The 24,781-nt window shown below is 40.0% G+C and overlaps 1 protein-coding gene across 1 annotated transcript; it reads right to left on the bottom strand.

The window, feature by feature from the left end:
* Window positions 1-1,049: 1,049 nt before the first annotated feature.
* noc2l (NOC2-like nucleolar associated transcriptional repressor) lies at window positions 1,050-24,600 on the bottom strand. The gene is made up of 18 exons (XM_041798398.1): window positions 24,532-24,600; window positions 23,969-24,103; window positions 23,695-23,878; window positions 23,370-23,613; window positions 22,356-22,446; window positions 22,174-22,252; window positions 21,823-21,933; window positions 21,610-21,723; window positions 19,861-20,049; window positions 19,267-19,406; window positions 14,730-14,841; window positions 12,524-12,637; window positions 10,039-10,140; window positions 9,592-9,735; window positions 4,416-4,529; window positions 4,107-4,242; window positions 2,277-2,381; window positions 1,050-1,397 (listed from the first exon to the last, which is right to left on the bottom strand). Exons 1-18 carry the CDS (start codon window positions 24,549-24,551, stop codon window positions 1,246-1,248), a joined length of 2,286 nt encoding a protein of 761 aa, XP_041654332.1. The 5' UTR covers window positions 24,552-24,600; the 3' UTR covers window positions 1,050-1,245.
* Window positions 24,601-24,781: the final 181 nt, after the last annotated feature.

The following is a 24,781-nucleotide window of genomic DNA, read 5'->3' as shown; positions in this document are numbered from 1 at the left end:
GGTGAAATAAATCCTGTTGAAATTCCTCTGTCTTCTCTTTTGTTTGTATGCCTGCGTAAGACCACATTTAAGGCCTTTCCGTCCTCAAGGGTTTGTGGTTCTTCTGTAAAAACGTGCAGGAGGGAGTCCCCTGATGTGTATTTGGAGGGGAGGTGACCCATGTGGGGGGGACGGTTCAGGTCAACACCAGCTGTCAGAGTGTGAGGTTCAGCCACAGGCCAAGGCCTCCCTTGCCAGTGGGGATAAACCTGACCCTCCTCATCCACCCAGCCACCCACACACATACACAGAGAACCAGGAACACCCCCCACTTTATCTTACCTTCCTCCTTCAAAGAGTTCAAGCTGAAGCAGTACACTGCACACTCTACTGGGAGTTCCCCTCGCTTTAGGCTGGGCCTCCACACCAGAAGGTTCTGTATTCACTGCAGACTACAGAGGAAATGTGACGACTCAAAGGTGATTCTCAAATCAAATATCCATGGTGACATTTAAATCCCTGTCAAACACATGCTCTGCATCGTCATCCCCCAGTGAATGCATGCAATAAACAGTTGCCCAACAAAGTCCTGTATCACCTGTAGTGCGATGGTGACTGCTGGGAAAAGTGAAGTTAGTCGAGGCAGAAAAGGGGATAACTTGCAGCAGGACAGCTGAGGGTGTGTAGACACACAGAAGACAGTGGTCTGGGTGGGGGTGGGTGAGGAGTTGGCACAGAAACAGACCAGCCTGTGTTGCTGCTCTACCACCTGGGCAGAAAGTCTTGGCACAGCATCAGACGCCACCCTGCCAGCCTGGCACAGCGCTGCCGCCTCAGGGCTCAACACCCGCCTCTCTGCACCCCTCCTCTTGGCCGGCCTAGCCGGGCTCACTGAGGCTCATAGCTCTCTCCAAATAACCGTCCTTACAACGCCTGAGGGTGCCTACAGGTGTGCACATGTACGGAAGACACAAATGACTCGTTTCAGGTGCATCAACATGCACGTACATTCTTCAATTAATTAGTAGTATTAAAAAAAAGGAGAAAAAAAAGAGATCAGAGAAACAATCTGGACTTTTAACCCATTTTTATACAATTTCAGTGCTTCAGAAAATGAAACCATGAATATTTGCACTGTACAGGTAAAGTAAAACAAATTTCAAAGGTAAAGAAATGAGTCCATTGTTATTTAGAAATAAGATGTTTAAAACAGTGGAAATTATAGCAGTCCCTCTGGTGACCACGAATGTGTGCATCCCTGAAACCTCAGTCATCATCATCAGACAGCTCCAGGTCCTCCACCAGATCCTCGCCTCCCTCTGCCAGTTCTATCAGAGCAGAGGAGGACAGCGGCTGCGGGCTTTTTGATGCCTTTTCATTACCTTCCTCCTCCACATCATCATCTTCATCATCCTCATCTAGAACACAGACAGAACTTTTACTTCACTATCCGCCTGATTAAAATGTATAAAGACCAGCAGGTTGTCAGTGCATAGACTTTTTGATAATGTGTGGGCACATAAGGAAGGGATATGCATATCATTTTTACAGTTTTACCTTATGAGGTATTTAAAAAATCTAAACATTTAAAAGGGAAAGATGTGAAACATGTTACAGAATTTATTTCCCCCCACAGATATTCTCATAAGGAATTAAATTCAGCTTACAATTATATTTAACTAATCAAAACAATAAAAACTCAGATTGAGTGAACCAGGATCAGGGAATTTAAGACTGCTTATGCTTTTTTAGTTAGAAGTTTAGTTTAAATATTACTAAATCTTTATAATCACACCACTGTACCTCTTGAAGACTTTTCTCTGGATATCATAAAATATGTGAAGTTCTAAAACATACCTTATGTTTTAGCCCTTAGAGTTGTAAAGTCAATAAGGCATCACTATCTCTTATATAAAAATGTCCTGATGTAATTCAAAGCAGTCTGCACCTTCAAATCGTTTGTAAAATGAAGAGAGTACATAAATTTAAAACAAAAAGTAAGGCAATTTGTGTTTGGTACATTATTTTTTTGTTGTTACAATGCTTCTTCTGCAGAGAAGATCTGGCACATTTTTTATGGGCGCAACCCACATACTCAGCTCTGCTGCTCATCCCACAAATGCATGATCCTTACAAATGTGGCATAATTTAAAAGGGTAATAAACATGCTTTCCAACGGTATAAGATTTATTGCCAAGAAGCATTGTTACAACAAAGAAATAATGTACCAAACACAAATTGCCTTACTTTTTTGTTTTAAGTTTAGTTCTTTAGTTGGACCTTTATATTTTACCCACCTGAGTTCCCACCTTCCACCCCCTCATCGTCACTCATGTCTGACAAATCCTCAAGATCATCATCATCATCATCATCATCATCAGACTTGTGGGCGCCCTTTTTACCTGAAGGGAGACAGAGACAGTTACATTTTGTCTTGTGGTACTTTTTTCTATTTTCCTGAGTTTGCGTTGGTGCATTGCTGACGTTTGAGGACTTTGGAGACACCTATATGTGGGCCAGGCATCAGAAGCAGCTGGAAGTGTCTATTTCCTCCAGAGATGGAACTGAGAGTCGATTACAGACGCCGCCGCCGCCGCTGCTGCACAAACACCCATGACAGTTTACTACCGGCAATTTCAGACATCTTACGCTCATGGCCTAAATATAGCAAATTGAGATAACAGGCAGGTTCCACAGCTACCAGGATGATGGGAAAGTTTGTGTGTTTGCGTGTGTGTAGTGGGGAGAAGTTGGGAGTTTGTCTCCATTTGTGTTGTGCTAAACTTGTGTATTTGTGTGTTGTTTAGCCAAAGGGACAACTGGGGGTCCACAGGCTTTGAAGTTGAGGTATGACGGGAGTCTGGGGGCGCGGTGGAGGGAAGCAAAACACGACTACTTCCTCTGTCTGCTACAGTGCAAACACATGCACAGACTATTAAAAACATCAGATACTTCCCTCACAATCTAAAATTAAGAAGACAAAAATATTCAAACTCTGTGCTGTAGTACCTCAGAGGCTGACCCAAAATGACCTGCATGACATATTATCCACACACAGAGACACTGACACTAACGTGAACACACACACAGACACGCACACATCAGTCTAAATCATCAGCCCCCGTCCTCCTACTCCCCCTCTTTCCGAGAGCGTGTGAGACCACAAAGAGCTTTGGTGAGCTGCCCAAAATCTTTTGGCTCTTCAAGACTGGACGAGACGGCAGTGGGCGTGTGCTCGCTCGTCTGCTATCATCTACATGCGTGTGCGTCTTTGTGTGTGCACGTGTTGCGGGAACATGTGCGGGCAGCTGGTTGGAGCCCACAGTCAGAAAAAAAAGAGAGAGAGAGCACAGAATGAAAGAGAGAAAAAGAGAGAGAGAGAGAGAGAGAGAGAGAGAGAGAGAGAGAGAGAGAGAGAGAAGTGGAAGCGGCCACCTCTGGTTGTTCCACCAGGCTGGTTTGAATTAGGATCCCCTGCTGGGATCCAAGCCTGTACTTCCTGTCAGGGGGTTTAAGTTCGTGTGTGTGCGTGAGGTGTGGGAGGGGAGGATAGACAGTGAGAGGCGGAGGCCTGCCGCTTGTCGGCAGCTGCCCATCCGTTTGTAGGGACTCTCCCTACAATGAAGTCCAGATGCACTGAATAAAAAAAATCCCCCGGCCGCCTACTCCCTTCCTCTGTGACCTGGTGGAGGACTTCTTCTGTTAGCAGCGTGTCCGAGTGTAAAGCTAAAAAAAAAAGGGAGGGTGTCGGCTGTGACCTCTGAATGACCCCACTGGGACAAGACAAACCAGAGTTCAAAAAAACAAGTCCAGCTCAAAACCTGACCTGATACGCAGAGATTTCTCTTGAGATAAAAAAAAAACCTCCTCTGTGAATGTTCAAACACTGCGACCACTGTGGTAACTTCATTTTACTAAATCTTTAACAAAGTGTCTGTTGCAGATATACAGATAGCCCTGAACTGTCATCCCCTCCCTCACTTTGCTTCTGCACTGTGGAGGAGTAGGAAGCAATAAAACACAGCCCCCTAGAGGCCAAGACGTCTCAGCCCACTGCTGCCCAAGTTCAAGTCCTCAGCAGAGAAATACTTGTGTGACAGTTAAGCGTGTTTGTGATGTTGGCTTGCCTCTGATTTTGAGTCCTCCGTCATCTTCATCCGATTCACTGTCAGACTGAAACAGATCCTTGAACTCCTTTTTGTCCTCAGCCTTCTTATCCTGGATCTTCTTACGTTTGATCTCAGGGAGATCCAGATCCTCCATCTGTACAAAAACAGCAAACTCATTGCTCTTCAGAGAACAACTGCATCTTAAATTTATGTTAAGTCATATTTCCTGTTGTCTATTGTGACACTCATGAAGAAAAATCCAGAAGTGATTCATTAGGATTGAGTGGGATGAGGCAGATGTTCGTGGGTTTTTTCGTTGATAGTTACCCTGTCTTTGCCAGAGATCTCCAGCTGGATCTCCTTCTCCCTTAGCTTCTTCCACTGACTGTAGTATCTGCTGAGGGGAGTACCCTCCGCCTGGGTCTCCTTCTCCCAGGCCGCCTGAAAGACAAAAAGGTCCACATTTTTGTGTTGAAAAGAACAGGTACAGGCTGATCTGTATTTTGGTTTCTTGTGTTGAACAAGAAGCTGGTCTGTGCATGAGTTTTCTGAATTAAATGATTATATGAGAATAATCCTGTCGTGTTTTCTTAAAGAGGATTTTCAGCTTGGTTTAAAGTGATCTTACTGCATGACTGTCTAGAACGATTTCATATAAAAGGATCAGGAGAAAGAGATGGACGTATGAGACAGTGATGAGAGTCAGATGATACAGAAAACAGACCAATTGATGATGACTGCAAAAGGAGACCGGCAGATCTTCTCCAGCCCCTAAAGGTCTTTGTGGATGATATCGATTAGGCTAAATCACATTACCAGACCAACAAATCCAATAGAGTGAACAGATCGCGGCCTTCTGCACCAGTTAGCTTAAACACATTTACAACAATTTGCTGTGCAGCTATTAAGATGGGTGACATGTATGTATAGAAAAAAAACAGGATGTGAAAATCAAATGGAAAAGTTATTTCCTAATCCAACCTCAACTTAGACAAAATTTTTCCACACTGAGTCAGCAGAGAAAGATGAGAAACATCAGAGTGTGACCTGGACAGAGGCAGAGCAGCATTAATTAGGCTAGCCCTCAGTTTGGGTGACATGTCGGCAGGGGGTCTAAGGGCTGGAGGGGGGCTGTGGCCTTTCCACGGCAGCAGCAGAGGCTAGGCAGTCCCGTCTCCTCCTCTACACTACAGTGACAGCCTCTAATGGGAACGATGCTGATGTCCGTCTACTTGGTTCACACGCTTCAGTGTGTATACGAGATATGACTATTAAAAAAATTCTGAGCATAAAACATGTGGTTTACAGTCACAACGACTGTTTTAAATTAAACGTTGGGTATTCACTCACAACTGCTTTAGGTTTCCAGTAAGTGACATCTTCAGTTCTCCGCTAGCTACTGATTAAAAGTGCATATGTTTTTTGTGAAGGCACCAGAAAATAATTTGCTTTAAGTTAAGCAACACATTAACTTGAAATTTTTGGTTAAATTAAAACAGCAATTTTTTTAAAATTTTTTTTTTAAGATAACTGAAGTGTTTTGGGAACCCTGCATGTCACATTCTTGTGTGTTTGAATGGAACAAGATTTTGGAGAGGCAGAGAGGATCTCCAAGACAATGAACGTTCTGGGTGCCCATGCACAACAGAAACCTCTGAAAACATTCAACAAAGAAAAATCAGGGAGGGATTTGAAATGATCGAAGACTCAGAATAAGAATGATAGCAGAAATGCTCTCCATTGATAAAGAGGCAAGTGTGTGCCAAAGTTGTCCCAAAACTTCTGCTTTTATTTTGAAGTCCCAGGAAAAAATATGCAGTGCTGTTGATGCTAGCTTGGTGTTATTTACTCCTCTGACTCTAGTCTGTGTTATTCATCCTTCCCTTTTGTTTAAGTGTTCATATGTGAGCTGTAAATAGTTTGGTCATAACTGAAGCTTCCACTACACAACCACAGAAACACAGACTGTATGTGTATGATCTCTCACCTCTCTTAAGGCTCAGACTTTAGAAAATTCAGCCAGATTTTGGCCTGACTGCAGCGTAGCAGCTTATAACACCTCAGGCCCAGTTTCAGCATTGGGAAAGACAAACACTCTTGCAGTGTGACATAATTAACAACACATCCAAGACACTCTGCGACCATGATTCATAGAGACTAGCATGTTGGAAGTTTTCTTCCTGACGTCAACAACATGAATCCTGACGCCTACCAGGAGAGCATTTGTTCCTTATCTTTGCTTCATCATTTACCAGTTTCCTGACTTTTTCTCCCTCTGGGGAAGTAATGCGTACATTTTCTTTTCTTTTATTTACTTTATCACACCCATACCTTAATTTCTATCTGAAGGAGAGCCAGTCCATATTGTCCGCCTCTTCATACATCCATAATTGTTATCCATAATCGAATCCATATTTGTGTGCCCATTCTCAACAGCACACAGACTCTTAAGACAGTTGAGTCCTCTGGTACATAGAGCTGATTAGAGATAGTATGCTGACACTTCTCGCATTATGTTGTATTAAGTTGACTGAAAGCAAACCATATAGAACTTTTAAAATAGACTGACAAATCAGCTTTCAGCAAATGATAAAACTCTATGCTATGATATTACAGTGTAATAAAACAGTAACTCACTGAGTATTAAAGACATAAAAGTGATAGTCATAAATGTAAATCATTTAACACACTGCTGAATAGCCAATAATACCTATCAGGGTGTAATTTATTTTTGAATGGTGTTATAATCATAACGTATTATGCCACTAAAGACATCATCAAACTTGCTACAACAACAGTACTTGTTCTACTACAAGATTTATAAATCACTAAAAAGTTTCAAAACTAAAACTTGTGATAAAAATGCCAGATTTTATTCTTTAAGATCTATAAATGACTGCGCTCCATGATTAAAATGAGCTTTTCCAAGAACATTTTAAAAGTACTTAATAGATTGATGGGGACGTGGGAAGGAGCTTGTGTTTCTTTTTCTGTCATTAATTGCATTAACCATTTCTAAATTGTAGTACCTGTGAGTTTGTCCTCCAGTTTTTAATGTTTTCTTTTTATTTTACACCTTCCTTTAAGTTTCTGTTGACAGCAATAAGGGCATATTTTAGTTTTTTTTTTTAATAATACAGAAGTTAGTTATTAACCATCTGAGCAAATTTCAGTGATGAAAATATCTTAATATCAGCATTAATAGCAATACCTTTAAAGTCCATAATTGGTGCATCATTTCTGAAATCACTTCAATCACATGCTGTTCTCACTGTCTGTTTTAGCACTCTATGCAAGCCTCTGTAACATCTCTCCTTCTGCAGCCACACACAAAAAAATGTGCATAAATGTTTCACTTAATTTTAAAAACTCGAGTTGATTGTCATCTGCACCCAAGTGTTATTAAACGCTCACAGTGCTTAACAAATTTATTAGACCACCCTAACCCCGACCAAAGTAAGGTTTATGCCACAGCTGCCCTAAATTAACAGCATTGGTATTTTTATGTTTCTGCAATGGTTAATAAACCAATATGTAGAAGCTCTTTAACCCAGATGATACTTTTTAATGATAAAATATAATTATTATTGTTATCAATGAATTTTCAAATTTACTGATTTACAAAAAAAACTGAAAAAATAGTAAAGCACATTAATATTTCTTGATTAATATGTCAACTTATAGTTATTTACTTGCATTTCTGAACAGATAAATGAGTTTTAGTGCTTGAATGTTATGCTTGATTAATTTCTGACTTCTCAGAGAAGCCCAGAGAGCCGGCTCAAATTTGGGTGAATTCAGTTTGAAATCCCCCATTCCTGTTCAAAATGGTAAAACATGGAGAGCTCACTGAAAATGAAAGAGTCCACATTAAAGCACTTCATGATGCTGGATGGTCTCTGAGACAATAATGACAGGGGGTCTAATAAATTTGTTAAGCACTGTACCTTTAATAAAAAATACCTTTTGCCTCATTTTCTTTTAAAGTTCCTTTTTTTCCTGCTGGTTATGTCTCTGTCATAATCTCTGATCTGCTTAAAGTTCCTTTTTTTCAAAATAAAAGCAGGTCTGTAGCTAAACAGGAGGCCCTTAGTTCGAGACAAAAACAGTTAAATGTAAAACAGTGGAATTTCAAATGCAATATTACAAATAACCACAGAAATTTCATAAGTATTGTTTAAAGATTGAAAAAAAAAAAAAGAAACATCTGCTCTTGGATTCAGTAGGCATGTCCATAATACAATACCTACTCAGAGTAAAGGTGCACCTCTGTTAAGTTTTAAAAAATTGCACCAGAAGGTCTGTTCTACTTGCTACTTGTCCAGCTCTTTGTTTGAGCCACTAGAGCCAGAGTCAGTTGTCAGTCATAACTCTGTTATATCACTTTTACCCAGGAGTGGAAAGTAACTCATAACATTTACTCAGCTTACTATAACTGAGTAGATTTTTGTGTACTTGTACTTTTTTAGGCATACTTTGTAAAATCACTACTTTTATTTTTAATTCGATATATTCTGGAGGAAGTATTGTAATTCAATACATTTTTAAAAGCATCAAGTACCGAGTAAAAAAAGTAAGCACTAAAAGCCAAAACAAGGTGGTCCAAGCTTTTTGCCAACAACCTGAAACTGGCCTGTTGTTTGGCTTTGACAACCCATGACGGTCAGCAGTACATTGCTAGAGAATGATTCCACATTTCATCTCAAAACAGCTGCTGCATTTTACTTTAGGTAAAGGCATGCCTTATACTGAACAACATGGTTGGAGACTCGCTTTCTCTTGTCGTTATTGCACTTCAAGTTAAGATAATATTTTACTGAATAAGCTCCCTGAGTATGAAAAGTAGACATTCAGTACTCAGAACTTTGAGTAAACTTTGAATGATCCACAGTACGTTTTTACTTTTGCTTGATTAGATTTGCAGACCAGTACTTTTTCTTCTACTTAAACAGAACTGTACTTTTACTTGAGTATAATAGTCTTGTACTTCTTCTGCCTCTGCTTTTACCAACCTGCCCACAACTGTGTCCAGTAGATGGACAAATTTATCCAACACTGAAAACAACCAAGACATGTGGCTGGTGAGAGAAAGAAAAACAACTGACATATGAAGACAACACTCTCAGTGCTCTTGTATCTTTGTATTAGGAGGGCAGGATTAGGCATCAGGAACCCTAGCGCATCACTGAGTCTCGCCTTTGGCCCTGCCTTAAAACAAAAGACCTGAAAGTGGTGAAAATTTTAACAGTCTAAACCATACAAACTTCTGGCCTAATAGAGACTTTATGAACTGAGTTTTTAATTAATTCATGTGCTCTTTATAATGTCTCAGCAGCTTGCTGAAGTTTCACTTAAAGTAACATTAGAAAATGAGGGGGGCTGAACTGATCAGAAATACCAAAGGAGAAAAGGTAGATGGAGAACTCTATCCTGTATATTCAGGAGAAGACCATCTTCCTGTGACCTCCCATTGTCTTCCACACACAAAAACATGTACACTCACCACAGCAGTGACATCAGCCACTCCGAAGCCAGCCTTCTGTCTGCGTCCTGTGATGTAGCTGCTGTTCTCCTGCACCTTCTCCAGCAGCTGGCGCATTGGCTTGCAGTAATTGGCCACTTTGCATTCCTTCAGGAATGCTTTCAGCTGCAGGGACACAAGAAGGAACATGAGATGGAAGGAACCAATATTAAAGATCATCTAGTCCTCCTAAACTGTGTATTCAGGAGTAGCAGAGGAGTGGAGGGTTCGTGGCTGCTTTCCCTCCAGCAAGATCCTGAATCATCTTATCTGATATGAAGGGAATGGTGCTGAGTGCCACTGTGATCTTACTAGTTTTTAATAAATCATTTCTGTAAGACTTTATGATGCAGGCATTTTTGTAGATAAGAGGAGAAAGTAATTTCATTTCCTGGACCTGGACCCCTCCAGGATCAGTTTTATGGTTACCTGGATGACAGTGGGCAGAACAAGCTCTGGGAAGCCGATGGAGCTGGCCTGAGTGTGGAAGTATTCCAGTATCAGGTCATACATCTGGTCAATCAAGCCGTCCTAAAAGGAAGCAAATAAATATGATATAATATTCATTAAAGGAAACAGCCACACATGTATAAAACTTTGGTTTAACCAAGCATTTGCAACCTCAGGTCAGTATAAACCATGGAAAACAAAACCAATTTCTGCTTTAGCATGTCACTTAAATCATATGGAACAATTAGGTTTGGTGCTCTATGGTACCCATCAAAGGTCTCTTAGGCTGACTGCACTGTTGTAAAACAAGAATGGTTATATGCCTAGACTTTTAGAACAAAGTGCATTTACTGACAAACAGCAGGTGGTGAAGCTGGCAAGGACATTGTATGAAACCATAGAACCATGTCAACCGACAAGGTGCAGTATTATTTCCTTATATGACTCTGCTAGCATCTACAGCCGGGTCTGCACATGCATTTAATGGTTGCCATGATGTCAATAGTCTGTGGCTAAATAGCAACACTCGAGAGGGTAATCAATTATATGTTTGAGATGGACTTGCAAGATTCCAAACATAGAAAGCTAAATTGAAGTTTGACAAGGAAAGAGAAACTTTTGGTGTGAAATGTATTTAATTACTTGGGTTAGATAATAATAAGCAGCTTATGGGGCACAAAAGCCCGTGGAGTTGTGAAATAAGCAACTCTGTAACAAATAGGAAAGATTCACATGGGAGTTATTCTCCTTGGAGATCATGATCAACTTTAAAACTATTACTTTAAGGATCAAATATTGTATACTGTTGCTTAGCTGCATCATAACTGGCAGCTTAGTCCAAGATAACACTGGATGATCTAACCTCATGTTTTTACAGCTCAGCAAACCAGACCATAGTGGTTTTGTGTCATCTGAGGGTTGATCCTAACATAAAGACAAGTGATCAAAACAAAGTTTGCCTGATTAAAGATGGGAATGACAGCTAATAAAAATGAGGGGTGTACGAAAGTATCGATACACTTAAACATATTGCATATTTCGTGGCGTAATACTGTATCGGTATTTTAAAATGCAGTATCGATATTTTTTCAATTAATAATTTACTTTGTTGGTGCGGTAGTTTTTGATGTAATTTCACCCCCACTTGTTGGTGACAGGCACTGCCAGCTGGCAACAAGCAGGTGACTGTTCCCTCTTCTCCTCTGCTTAGACAGCGAGGTCACATGAGACTTCCGTTCTGAGTGAACCAGTTGCTCGTGCCTACACAGCAGTGCAGCATCTGCCTAGTAGCCCTCAATGCAATGTGCAATAGTGGGTGATGACCAACAAGCGTTTGACATCGCCCACTGTTGAGCGTTGGGCACCACCCACAGCTGTTGTCCAATCAGACATTTGGTCAACGTCATTACGTCATCATCACCATTGATCAACATCATCACGTCCGCTTTCAAGAAACAGGAAACAAACAGTCCAGTACAAAAATGATTCTGAATTGAAATTATTCGTTTAAATAAAACATCTAGGATGTATCTAGTTTTTTATATATATGGATATAATTCATGTTTTTAATTGCTATCATCTCCACATACGGCGTTCAACGTGTTTCACATTCAAACATGCATATTTTTTTTGTTTTATTCATTGTATTCACTTCAGGTTAACTAGCAGGCTAACCAGCTAGCGCCATGAGATGACTTCTACAAATGAACACAAACATTTACTGAAGTTGTTAACAATTATCTACAAAAATCTATTACACCATAGTTTATAATATATAAAGTGTAACACATTCACAGATAATCTGATTTTTAATATTCACTTAATTTATCACATAAAATAGAGTATAGAGGAATGAACCATTAAGAATTGACCGTTTAGCACATAATGTACTGAAATACAATTAAAGCAAATGTAAATAAAGTACCACTTGGTTAGATTAAGCAGAACATCATCTACAAAATTAGACATTTTCGTTCTTTAAATAACTTAGGGATTTTTTCTGTCCAGGCTGATGAGCAATCATTCAGTAAATATCTGGTGTAAGTCTATGAGGCAAGGCTTCTTTGCTGCTGCCCAGGTGACAGCAGTTAAAACAGCACTAGTGAGCGGCGTGCGAGGGATAATCCCCCGGGGCCGTGCTGCAATCCTCTTTGCTGCAGCGCTGAGCGTGGTGACTGAGGACCAGTTTTAGAGTCCTGAGCCCTCAGTGTTGCCCTCAATCCCCTTATGTACACACGAAGGCCAACAAGGTGTTAGGGAGCAGCGTGGAAATAACATTAAATAAGACTTGAAGCACTCATCTGATCAGCTGCTGCTGCTTCTCAGTGAAAGACACATGAGTAAGAGGAACACAAACAAGAGCACGCACAGGGCAGTGTCACGCTGAATCCTCTTCCTGAGCTGTTGAGAAAATAATCTGTCCTTCTTTCTGCCCTCATTAGTGCTGGTTCAACATATCACTCACCTTGTAAGCTTTCTCCATAAGGTTGACCTTGCTGAGCTTCAGAATGACTGCAAAGTTGATGGGTTTCTTACTCATTCGCCCTGGTTTCTTGTTGAAATCCACCTGTTGAAAGATCTATAGAGCAAAAAGTATAAGCTAAAAATGTTGATCTTGGATTAATAGGCACAGAAATATTCAAATGAATTTGTAAAATTATATTACGATATAAAGTACACCACCAGTGTGGCACATGGCCAAAACACCTGAGACAAGAACAAAAGAAGGGGAACAAGTGATCTAATGGCATGTGATTATGTTTTTTGTTTCTCTTAATCACTTTTTTTTTTTTACCAGTTTGGGAGTTTCATTCAAATACAAACAATATTTGGGAAGACTTTAGTTATCATGTTCCTGCTGTCCTGATTATCCATAATGACACACATACTGATAGAAACTATAAAAAGATCAAGCTGATGACAAACAATGTTCAAAACCATTCAGTAAATAAAAAGCTACATTACAAAGTGTTTTTATGAAAACTGTATAATGGTCTGACTTCAACATGAAGTTTTCTTATGCATCCTTTATGTAGGTTCATATATGCCTTTATAAGTAAGAAAGCAGAATCTTCTTTTTGGGAGTGCAATATTTGGTTAAGTGTTTTCCATGCATTTTGCATATTCATTAAGCCTTCTGATGTTTGTGAATATTATATTTTCTGGTGCATTTACTTTTTTCTCCCTCAAAATATTGATAGGAAAATGTTGGACCAAAAAAAAGTTAATAAATTCTGCATTTTTCTTTCTCCTTGGCGACCTTACATTTTAAATATAGCAAAAGGAAATGCATGTTAATGTTGACAGTCTTGTTAAATGTTCTTATAGTTATGTCGATCATTCTGCACAGTTTATTTTGCATACTGCAGTGTTAGGGAGATGACACATTTCCATCTTCGTCTGTGAAGCTGCATTCTAGCCAATGTGTGGGCTATTTGTCTACAAGCTTTAGCTTTCACATCTGCCCACAGTTTGCAAGTGAATTTCTGCCTTGTATTTGTGTATCAAGCTATTTCTGACTCCCCATATCTCTGTGCATTTGTGTGTGTGAGTGAGAGAGTGTGTGTGGTCGTTAATGCGCTCAGTGTGCGAAGCAGAGCAATGCTCCTGGCCGGTGCTGTCTGTACAAACATAGGATGTGGTGGCGGTCTGCGGGGGAGCCAGGGGGAAGTGGGAAGGCATGGGCCAACCCTGGCGCATGCACATATACACAACATTCAAACACTTACGCACACACAGAGCTACTAAAGCAGGAAGCTCCAAATCGTACGCCCCCCTCAGAGAAGCGAGAACACACACAGGCACAGACACACGGGAGGAAGGGGCTGCTTCTGCTGCTCTAATTAAAACAGTAGCAGCCTACCTAAGCCCGCCTTTAACAGGGCTTTAACAAGGAGAACAGTAAGGGAGGAAAAAAAAAAACAGGAAATATTATGCATCACAAATAAACATGGTTTGCTGTTCGGGGTTTGGGGGGTTGACTCTGAGTGAGTGTGGGGGTAAAAGAGGAGGGGAATGGGCCTGAGGCAGAGAGGATGTGGTCTGCACAGCATGTTAGGACCAGAGTGTAAACCACAACCATGCTTTTATCACTTCGGCCAAACTGCTGCATGCATGCAGGCATGCACCTAAAAAGCAACACACACAACTGTATGCACTCCCGGTGTGCGGTGCCAGTCTCCGTTGCCACCGCACCGTTCTACTCCACCGAACCACAACACTCCTCCACAGCATACATAAACACATGCACATCTCTGTGCACAAGACACACTGCACAATCATGTGCTCAACACCTGAGCCAGACAAAGTGCTGTCAGTTGGTGACCTGTGATTGGTGTGATAACAAAGGTGTCTCTCTCTGTAGCACACACGGTCCTACCCCTCAATGTGTTTCCTCCTGAGCTCCTTTAGTCGCGGCCGTTGAGACCAAAATGCTTTTCATACGCCACCAATGTTTTCCACAGAAAACCACTGACGGAACATTTCATCACATCTACCTTTTCATTGTTTCCACTTTTTGACAACAACAACCAACTGACTGCTGTTTCTTCTGCATCATCTAAACCTACCCTTTAAGTGTACTGGTGACCCTACAGGCTGTTGGAACTCCTGTACAGAACCACATCTATTACTTGTGTTTGTTGTTTTACTGGAGAAGACGGAAGTCTTACCTCCAAGAGAAAAGGCACCACAGGGACAAATGTGTTGGTGCTGCTTGACAGCAGGGTGAGGGCTCTGCAACAGTGCATCCTCAGAGGGTAGTATCGTGATGTAGGCACCAGTCTGTCAGAGAGAGAGAGAAATGGTCAATGCCTCCCCCTGCTGTTGGTAATATGGAATTACAGGTTTACAGCAATAACAGCATTAATCTGTATTGAGAGTCAGTAAACCCTGTGACTACAAAATAGTATCTACTGATGTAACTATACTTTCTGAAAGTTCTGCATCCAAATTTATAGACACTCCTCTTTATGTAAGCACCTTCAGACAGTATCTCAGCAGTAGTGTCGACTTAGCTCTGTTCATCTAAGCAAATAGCTTGTGCACAAGTTGAAATTACAGGTATGTTTAAACAAAAAAAGTACCCCTGCAAGTCCTTAAATGTTGATGGACTACATAATTAAATGCATTTTTTGCAAATTAGACTGTCAGTTTAAAGGATTTTTTTAAGAACACCGCAAATTTCATCAAATAGAAAACTTCAGACTAATTATGTGCAACTAAAATGCATACATTTTCTAGCATGCTTGGCTGATGATTTTGTTTGTGTTGGATTCAACAGATAAATCAAACAATTTACAGTTAGAAAAAGCTTAGAGTATTTTTATTTGAAGCAAAATCATATGAAAATCAACTATTTCAGCTCTCCTTGCTTATGATAACCTGACACGCCAGATAAAATGTTTCACATATCCACTGCCTGGGATACATTTCACATCTATCTGGGCAACAGCCCACAAATGGTATATTCAGGAGGAACAGAATCTTTTAGAGGCAGATTGGATGGATGTTCTGTCTGTCTCATTCAATACTGGCCAATCAGAGCTACAAAAAAATATGACAGTGTTTCCCACAGTCTGACCTCATAAAGATCTTGTATGTTATTGACATCTAAAGACTACTTTTTACCTTAAGTCATTTTTATTTTTCTATTCATAATAAAACATCCACCATAAATAAATGATTGATGCAAAAAAAAAAAAAAAAAAAACAAACTCTCAAACTGCATTAGGTCACATGATCATCCCTGACTTAACTAAAGTTAACTAACTAACTAAAACTAAAAGTAACTAAAACTAACCCCCACCAGAAAACTGTCAGTCTTTATTTCCTGTATTAGTGTTCACTTTTATTTCATAATCTATGGGGGTGAATTTAATTTCTGTTGAGTTTACATTCTAGAGAGAAATAATTGGTCATTATCAACACTATTCCTCCTCCCTTGTGAGTGTAACTCAGGAATTACTCAAATTACAGAAACAGACATTTACAGTAGCTGCATTCTCTCCAACTCCTGAGGAATAATTAATTATCCAACAAACAACTAGAATCAGAGACTGTTTTGCTTAGCTAGAACTGAAAATCTTTTACCTGACTGCCTCTCTCTCTTTCTCTACTTTATCAGTAGGTACAAAGAGTTTTTAACATGTTTTATATCTGCTATAAACCCGTTTTTTTTTTTTCTGTAAAGTGATACATCTGACTGAAGCAGTCTTCTCAATCATACACTCACCGGCATATTGAATTAGACATTAGGGTAGCAGGCTACTTAGTCCACACGCATGCAAATCCAAACCGATACATAGATCCTACACGGATATAATGTAGAGAATAACAAATCTTTCACCAGAAATGTTTCAAGGCTTCGTCTCCTGTAGCTTTAGCGTCTGAAGCTCAATACAGTGTAGAGAGTTCATTCCCGCCACACCCTGTTTGTGCAGCAGGCTTAAAGCGCATGTAAGGGTTCACTGTAGAGCATAATGTAACAGCGTTGGGGTTAATTAGACAGTGGGGGTAAAGATTAGACTATGGTGGAGCGCCATGGTCTAAATCAGTGGTTCCCAACCTTTTTTCCACTGAGCCCACCCTTCACATGTCTAAGAAGAGCTGTAAATATTTGACTCCAGGTCTTGTCAAAAAATGCTAAAAATTACTCTCATAATAATAAAACAAATTGTTTATAACTGGAAATGTATTCCTAACCTGGACACAGGCTGTCTTATGTCATGAGAGATTGGCATTTTTGGTCTTGGGTCAGCGCTCACAGACCTAATTACGCAGAAAGATGCACCACTTCATGATGCGCGTAGGGAAGTCAGGGGGATTCAGAGAGAACGGACATGCATAAGACCTGATAATGTCAGACATGTTCTTATAAGTCAAATTTTCACTCAGAAGGTAAGATAAGGACTCTCTTTCTGGACTCTGCACTCATCCTAGGTCAGGTGAATTAATCTGAGGGTCTGATCAGATATTGCCATTTTAAAGCCATAAACAGTCATGCTGAATCAATGTTTCTAATGAATATACCAGTCTTGTAAATTTAGTGAGCTGGTGCCGTTGCAGAGGAGGAAACAACATAACATAAGCTCATTGTTCACTATCAGCGGAGCCAATTGGTAAATTAAACTCTTGCTGAAACCAGTTGAGAGAAGGTCAAAAAAAAAAAAAAAAACATCTCTTCCACCAAGAAAGCTTTCAGTGTGGTTCTTTAAATAAAGAAATCTTGTCCAGTTCTGATAAAACTACAACTATAGCTTCATCTCTTTACAAGCAGCCACTGTTTACCCCCCCCCAGTACAGCTAAACCCTGCCTATAGCTACCACCTCAGTCTCCTAAATTGATGCCGACTAGTCCAGTCATTCTGACTGGAGAACAAACATTTCAGATCAAAGCTTTGCAAGATGGATCCACCTGATGATAGACATGGAATCTGGCCAACCCACCTGCTTTGCAAGGTTATACTTATGATAGAGTAAAATAATTTCCAAGGAACTAAATGTCACTGACACTACTCTCTAAAAAATATCGACACAGAATAAAATAAAAACAGGTGACAGCCTTTGTCTTGTTTTGAAACGTCGAACTAGTCAAATTTTTTGCAAAAGAACTCCACAAGGTTTTGCAAGTTTGCGACATCTGTACAATAATGTCTGTTAAATGTAAAACTCTTAACCACAATTAACTTAAAGGTAAAATATATCTGAAGATTTAGCCAAGAGTAGTGTGGGTAGAGTGTTTTTTATTATCTAAATGTAATTTGGTTAGCCTTTATTTATTCAGTGATATTGTTCATGATGTTTTTTTTCCATTTTCTGCTTAATTTTAGGTTCAAGGTTGCCTTTGCAATAAAGAGTGTTTTTTCTTTTAAGATTTTTTGGGCTGTTTGCTTTATTGGATAGGACAGCTGAAGGGGGAAAAGAAATATTGGGGGGGGGGGGGGGGGGCTGCACCAAACATGTTCTGAGATGGGGAATCAATCCTTCGACCAGTGTGTTGAGGACTATAGGGCCAAAAGAGTGTTTTATTTATGTTGTCAATAGAGATGTAATGGTATTGTTAATAACATGGTATCATTTATAGACGTGGCTGTTCCAAACTGTGGGTCTTCAGGGCAAAAGTGTAGTTTTTATCGTGAAGCGGACTGAAGGGAAGTGGGAACTACAGTTCAGGCCTTCTGTACCCATCATCCTTTGCATTCCACTCAGCTTGATCTAACAACCCAAAAATGGTGGATATACTTGGAGTGGCTAGGGAGGATCAATCTATTGGAAGTTCTGAGCCACTGACATTTTTGAGTTTGCCAAGGTTCCAGTGACTTTTAAATCTGACATGTGGAAGGATTTTGGTTTGGCAAATCATCAACCTGAAAAGACACGCAAAGGTGCAGGGAGCAGAACCTGGCCCTACCAGAAGACTCTTTTGGAAGCGCTCACAGTCCCACTTCCCCACAACAGTGCCAGGGCTCAGCAGATCACAAGGTGTATCAGTGAATTCATCACCAAAGACCTACAGCTATTTTCAGTGGTGAACAAAGGTTTTACAAGGTCAGTTAACACTGGATCCAAAGCATACGTTTATATTCTTAAGCCTAATGCACACCTATGCCATATTGTAATATTTAAAGTGCAACTTTTTCTTGTTTTTCCTTTTTTTCTCAAATGAATGTTTCAGGTGCATAACTCACCCCTTCCCAGACTCTTGTAATATTGTTGCCTTTCTAAACATTTCTTAACTGAGTAGAAGCAAGTTGTGTTAAAGATTCTGTTCAATAAAAACTGTACTCAATAAGGTGTCATAACCAAACAGTAAACTACCATTTTTCTTTCATGGATGAATTTCACATGAGGGATAAAAGCTGTTAAAAGTGTGCTCCCTGGTTAATGCTCTGACTTCAGAATACTCTGGAAGTACCTCACAGCAAAAACCAGGAAGGACACTTAACACTAGTGATTAAAGTGATTCAGTGTTTTTCTACTCCTAGTCTTTTGTTCTTGTTTTGACTGAAAGCACCCTGGTGGCAAAATTTACATACTGTGGGTTTTACTGAGCGTCCTTCACCTTATACATGTGTTTGAAGAAAAAGGTCCATTATGATTATGGACAATATTTTTCAGATTTAATTTTGTCTTTTTACATACTGTATATTACTTGTATGAAAGATGTGAAGATTATCAAGAATTTGAAGTTCATGAACATTTACTCACTTGATGGTGCCAATTATGACCTGGCAGAGTGGATAGATGAGAGGCTGGAGTACATCGCTGGGGTGCAAGGTGCTGAGGACCCGACACCACAGGTACAGACAGTGAATATATTGCCAGTTATACACTGACTGGTATGTTTCCTGAAGAGAATACAAACATACAGTGATATTACATTTGAGAAGAAAATGGGATGTGACCCTCTATAAAGATCTGAGCACTCCAATCACAAAAATCATAAATAGTTAAAAACATAACTAGAGACGATTTAAACATTATAGGAAAGGACTGCTGAATGTAAAGATATGTCAAATGTAGATATATGAAATAACTGTCATGCGTATGTATGCGGAAGACATGTCCTCAACGTTGCAGGCTCTTTTATAACTCAAATAGTGGCAAAGTCAGCACAGTACATAGCAGAATCACTTTAAACCAGGATTAATTATTTGTGATGGGCATTAATTTAATCATCTTAAATAGATCCATCATCCAGGTGAGTAATTTATTTATGCCATTCTGCTTAACAGAGACAAAAGATAAGACATGCAAACTCAAACGACTTCATTCTTTGCATTCACAAAGTAAAATACCAACCTTTTTCTTCATGGTCATGGCATTTCTGAGGTGGATAGCCAACTGTCTGATGTAGATGAAGGCATGCTGGTAAGTGGCTTGAGTGTCCAGGGAGTACATCTCTGTTAGAGTTCGCTGCATGAAGTTGATCATGGGTAGCACATTGGGGGATGTGAACTTACAGTTTTGTACATAAGAAATGTACATTTGCTGTAAAAAAAAAAAAAAAAAGAGGAAAATATATAAGATATTTTTTCTTAAATATAGTTAACAATAAGCAGACAATAGTAAAATAAAGGGAACACTTAAATAAAACATCCCAGATCTGATGAATGAAATATTCCAGTTGAAAATCTTTATTCATTACATTGTGGAATGCATTGAGATCACTGGAAACCAAAATCATTAACCCATGGAGGACTGAATTCAGAATCATACTCAAAATAAAAGTGAAAAAATCGGATCACAGGCTGATCCAACTTCTGTGAAATTTCTCAAGACAACTCCGTAGTGTGTATGGCCTCCATGTGCCTGTATGCACACCCTTCAACATTTGGGCATGCTCCTGATGTGATGACGGATGGTCTCCTGAAGGATCCCCTCCCAGACCTGGATCAGGGCATCAGTCCTGGACTGTCTGTGGCGTACTATGGTGGCAGTGGATGGAAGGAGACATGATGTCCCAGAGGTGCTTGATTGGATCCTGGGGCAGGCCAGTCCATGGCATCAATGCCTTCATCATGCAGGAACTGCTGACACACTCCAGCCACATGAGGCCGAGCATTGATATGCATCAGAAGGAAACCCAGGGCCTACTTCACCAACATATGGTCTGACAATGGGTCTGAGGACCTCATCCCAGTACCTAATGGCAGTCAGGGTACCTCTGGCTAGCACATGGAAATCTGTGTGACCCCCCAAGGATATGCCTTCCCAGATCATCACTGACCCACTGCCACACAGGTCATGCTGGAGCATGCAGCAGAACGTTCTCCATGGCATCTCTAGACTCTCTCACGTCTGTCACACTCAGTGTGAACCTGCTCTCATTTGTGAAGAGCCCAGGATGCCAATGGCAAATCTGCCAATTCTGGTGTTCTCAGGCAAATGCCAACTGGGATGCACGGTGCTGGGCTGTGAGCACAAGCCCAACTTATGGGCAAATTAGTGGCCTGCTGGAGGTCACTTTGTAGGGCTCTGGCAGTGTTCCTCCTGGTTCTCCTGACACAGAGGAGCAGATAGCAGTCTTGCTCCTGGGTTATTGCCCTCCTACAGCCCTCTCCACTCTCCTGGTGTACTTGCCTGTCTCCTGGTATCTCCTCCACACTCTTGACAGTATGATGGGAGACACAACAACCCTTCTTGCCACAGTGCGCATGGATATGCCATCCTGGATAACCTGGATAACCTGCACTACCTGAGCCTCATGCTACCACTAGTGGTGATGGCACTGGAAAAATGCAAAAGTAACCAAAAATCAGCCAGAAAGGATGAGGAGAAGATAATGGTCTGTGGCCACCACCTACAAAACCATTCCTTTATAGGGGCTGTCTTGCTAAATGCCTCTCCTTTCTACCTGTTGTCTGTCCCATTTGCAGAACAGCAGGTGAAAGTGACTCACAATCAGTGTTGCTTCCTAACTGGACAGGTTGATCCCGGAAGTGTGATTGACTTGGAGTTACACTGTGATGATTATGCGTTCCCTTTATTTTTTTCGAGCAGTGTACATCATACACCCAAGTTTGATCTAATTCCATTCATGTTACTCACCTTGAGAATAGGGATAAGATATGTTTCTTGCTTGTGTCTGCAGATTTTATTGAGGGCCAAAAAAGCAAGAACCCGACTCGTCTCTTCTCCTGTGCTCCACTGCTTCAATAGTTGCTAAGAAAAAAGACATGAGACAGCTTCTAAGCCAAAAATAATGCAAAACTGCATTTCAAGGCTAAATTAATTGTTTTGTTAAACACTATCCAATCCTACCTTCACAAGGTGACGACACTGCTTGGGTAGACAAAGGTAATAAGGTACGAGCTGGTTTGCATGCCGCAGGACAGCACTGATGACTGTAGCCTCTGTTAAACAGGATAACAGCTACATGTAGAGACAAAAACAAGGGTATGTCAGAGATGGACAACATAACACCTATTTTAAAGACACAGAGGAAGAATGGGGCATAGCAAATCATGTTCAGCATTTTCATAAATAAAATATTCTGTGTCAAAAAATATAAATAAAAGACAGTCATCCACACTTTATAAATGTTGCTCATCCTGTCCACCACACAGAAGAGGAAAACAAGGAGATGAACTAGAAAAGAATGGCAAATCAAACCTGAACTACTCCACTGAGATACATTTTGATATCAATCTGATTCTTCTGCCACTTGTGACTGGTCGACGGGAGCACTAGCCTGAGAACAAAACATAGTTAACAAAGATACAAGGTGTATACTATCATTCCAGATCTATTTAAACTATCAGTGGGGGGCGGGATCAGTACACATCAATTCATACTTTTTCTGGTCTTTTTCTGCCTTCAGGTTGAGCATCTTCTGCAGGGCCACATGGATATCTCTGATACAGAAGAGGACCAAGGCATTGAACACTACAGGAAGATAAAGGAAAAAGACACTTAAATATATATTTACTGCATATAAAATAAATAAGTTTAATATATTTGGTAGAACAAGTTGTATTATTCAATAAATGAAACTAGAGCACCTACTGGTGGCATGTTAAACAGATGAAATCATTCATTGTTACGGTATTGAAGGTGACATAAATTTTGCATAGTATAGACATAAAGTCTTCTTTTTTTCCTGATAAAGTGCTTGGGGTTTTTTAAAGCATGAAAGTGACACCAGCACATCAGTGTTAAATTCAAACTGCATCCCTGAAGCACATTACCTTTTTTTTACAGTTTCATGAACAAAATTGGATTTTAGCTTGACTATGAAACCTACACTATATCTGAAAGGACATTGTTTCAGGCAGCAACTCATATCAGGTATTGACTAAAACGTGGCTGTTGCACCACTTTGCTGAATCAACTTCTAAACTTAATTTACCCCTCTAGGAAAATTGCTTGTTAAACTTGCTCATGTTAACAAATATAGAAATATAGTTGGAAATATAGAAATACAACTTTAAATATAAATGTATTGCATCCAAAGGTAACTAAATGTAAATGTTGTGTTCCCCCATCCCTGCAAAAATTGTTTCTCCAAGTTCCTAAAGAGTCTATAATAAGAAGGCATTTCATAGAGGTTTGAAGAGGTGCAATTAATATTGTAAAAATGTTTAAGGTTAGTTAAGGAAATGTAATGGGTGTGAAACAAAGAGGCACGAAAAAGCTAGCAGTAAACAGAAATATAACCGTTGTGTTTGCACCACTGAGCAACTGGAGTGTGACTTTAAACAAAACATGGAAAAAAAGAGGAAAAGGGTAAGGAAAAGCAAACACCATCAAATGATTCAGCTTGGTTTAACAACACAAACCAGCACTTTATATTAAAACAAACATTCTACCTGAACTGTCTGCCACTTTGTATTTACACTGGCTGCCTCCTTCACCCTTGGTTGTGGCCACAGCAGCCTTAAAAGCCTGAGTAACTTCTCGAAATAGACGGGGTGTAGGTTCTTTCTTCATAGCTACTTTCCACTCCTCGATCATTTTGTCAGTGACTTTGATCGTCTCAGCTGTCTTCTTGGATTGCTTTGATGTTTTCTGACCATCATCATCATTGTCGTCTTCATCAGCAGAGCTGGCCTCCTACAAACAAAACATGCTGGGGTGACAACCATGGTTTACACACAAGGGCTGATCAACTCAATCATCAGATGCTAACTTTACCTCCAATGTGGATGGCAGTCTGTGATACTTTTTCTCATCCTCATCCTCAGAGCTATCTGTGTCATCAAAGTTTAGCAACGTTTGGTCGTTTTCTTGCAGGAACTTATAAAACTCAGGATCTTTGTTCTTCAACCTGGATAGCTGCTGCTTATGCTCAGAGGCCTTGCCTTTCTTCTTTTCCTCACTATGGAGCAATGACAGCACAAAAATAGAGGATTTAGTATCTTTAGTAAACTGTACATCAATGTAAAAAAGTGGTTGACAAACAACTTACATCTTAGACGTATGAGATTTTGCATCTTTTTTAGTTTCATTGACACCATTCTGTTTGGGAGTTTCGTCTTCAGACTCGCCTTCAGAATCAAAACCTGACAGCAGGAATTCATCCACGCTTAGGTCTTCCAATTTTCTAAAAACAAATTAAAAGAAAAAAAGAAAAACCCCACAAGATTTGGTCAGATGACATAAGTTGTCAAACATGTGTTATGGAAGTTAAAACGATACACGATCTTCTGTTAAACTTAGTCATTTCAAAAGTATTCTAGAAAACTGACAGCATGTCATTAAGCAAACCGATAGCAAATATGTGTGAATGGTCCATTTTTTAGACGGAATTACTTAACATGCAGCCTGCATTTCCTTTAGTGTACAGTTAGCTAGTTTTGGTAGCATGGATGGCTCAAACACTGAACCATACCGTGTTCACTGGGGTTAAATGCCCCGCCGACCCCACACATGTACTGACAGAAACAGGGACACATGAATGTACAAAGATAAGACATATTTAACTTGAAATATCCAAATATTGAGCCCAAAGTGAATAAAACATTTACCAACCTCTTCTGTTTGCCTGCCATGCTGGATCTAAAACGTGATTGAGTCCAACCACATTACCCACAATCCCCCGCTGCAAAACCAAAGAGTTGATTTTATGTTTCATGGATACCAACCCGTAAGCAAGCTGTGTTTCTGAATAAAACATGACAAATTCTGATTTAGCGCTTTATGTATCTGTTATATCTTTCAACCTTGACTTAAATTATGATAAAAAATAATGATTCCAAGTGCTATAACAAATGAATGGAAA

Source organism: Cheilinus undulatus, linkage group 11 (genome assembly GCF_018320785.1).
Source record: "Cheilinus undulatus linkage group 11, ASM1832078v1, whole genome shotgun sequence".
NCBI lineage: Eukaryota > Metazoa > Chordata > Actinopteri > Labriformes > Labridae > Cheilinus > Cheilinus undulatus.
The sequence above is the reverse complement of the archived record's forward strand: the minus strand, read 5'-3'. Positions and strand labels throughout refer to the sequence as shown.

Excerpts from the sequence above, each read along its gene's own strand:
- noc2l (XM_041798398.1), bottom strand. The coding sequence starts at position 24,551 with ATGGCAGGCAAACAGAAGAG. Across the intron at positions 24,104-24,531 it reads ATGGCAGGCAAACAGAAGAG|AAAATTGGAAGACCTAAGCG; the intron begins GTTGGTAAATGT and ends ATTTGTTTTTAG. Across the intron at positions 19,407-19,860 it reads CCATGACCATGAAGAAAAAG|GAAACATACCAGTCAGTGTA; the intron begins GTTGGTATTTTA and ends TATTCTCTTCAG.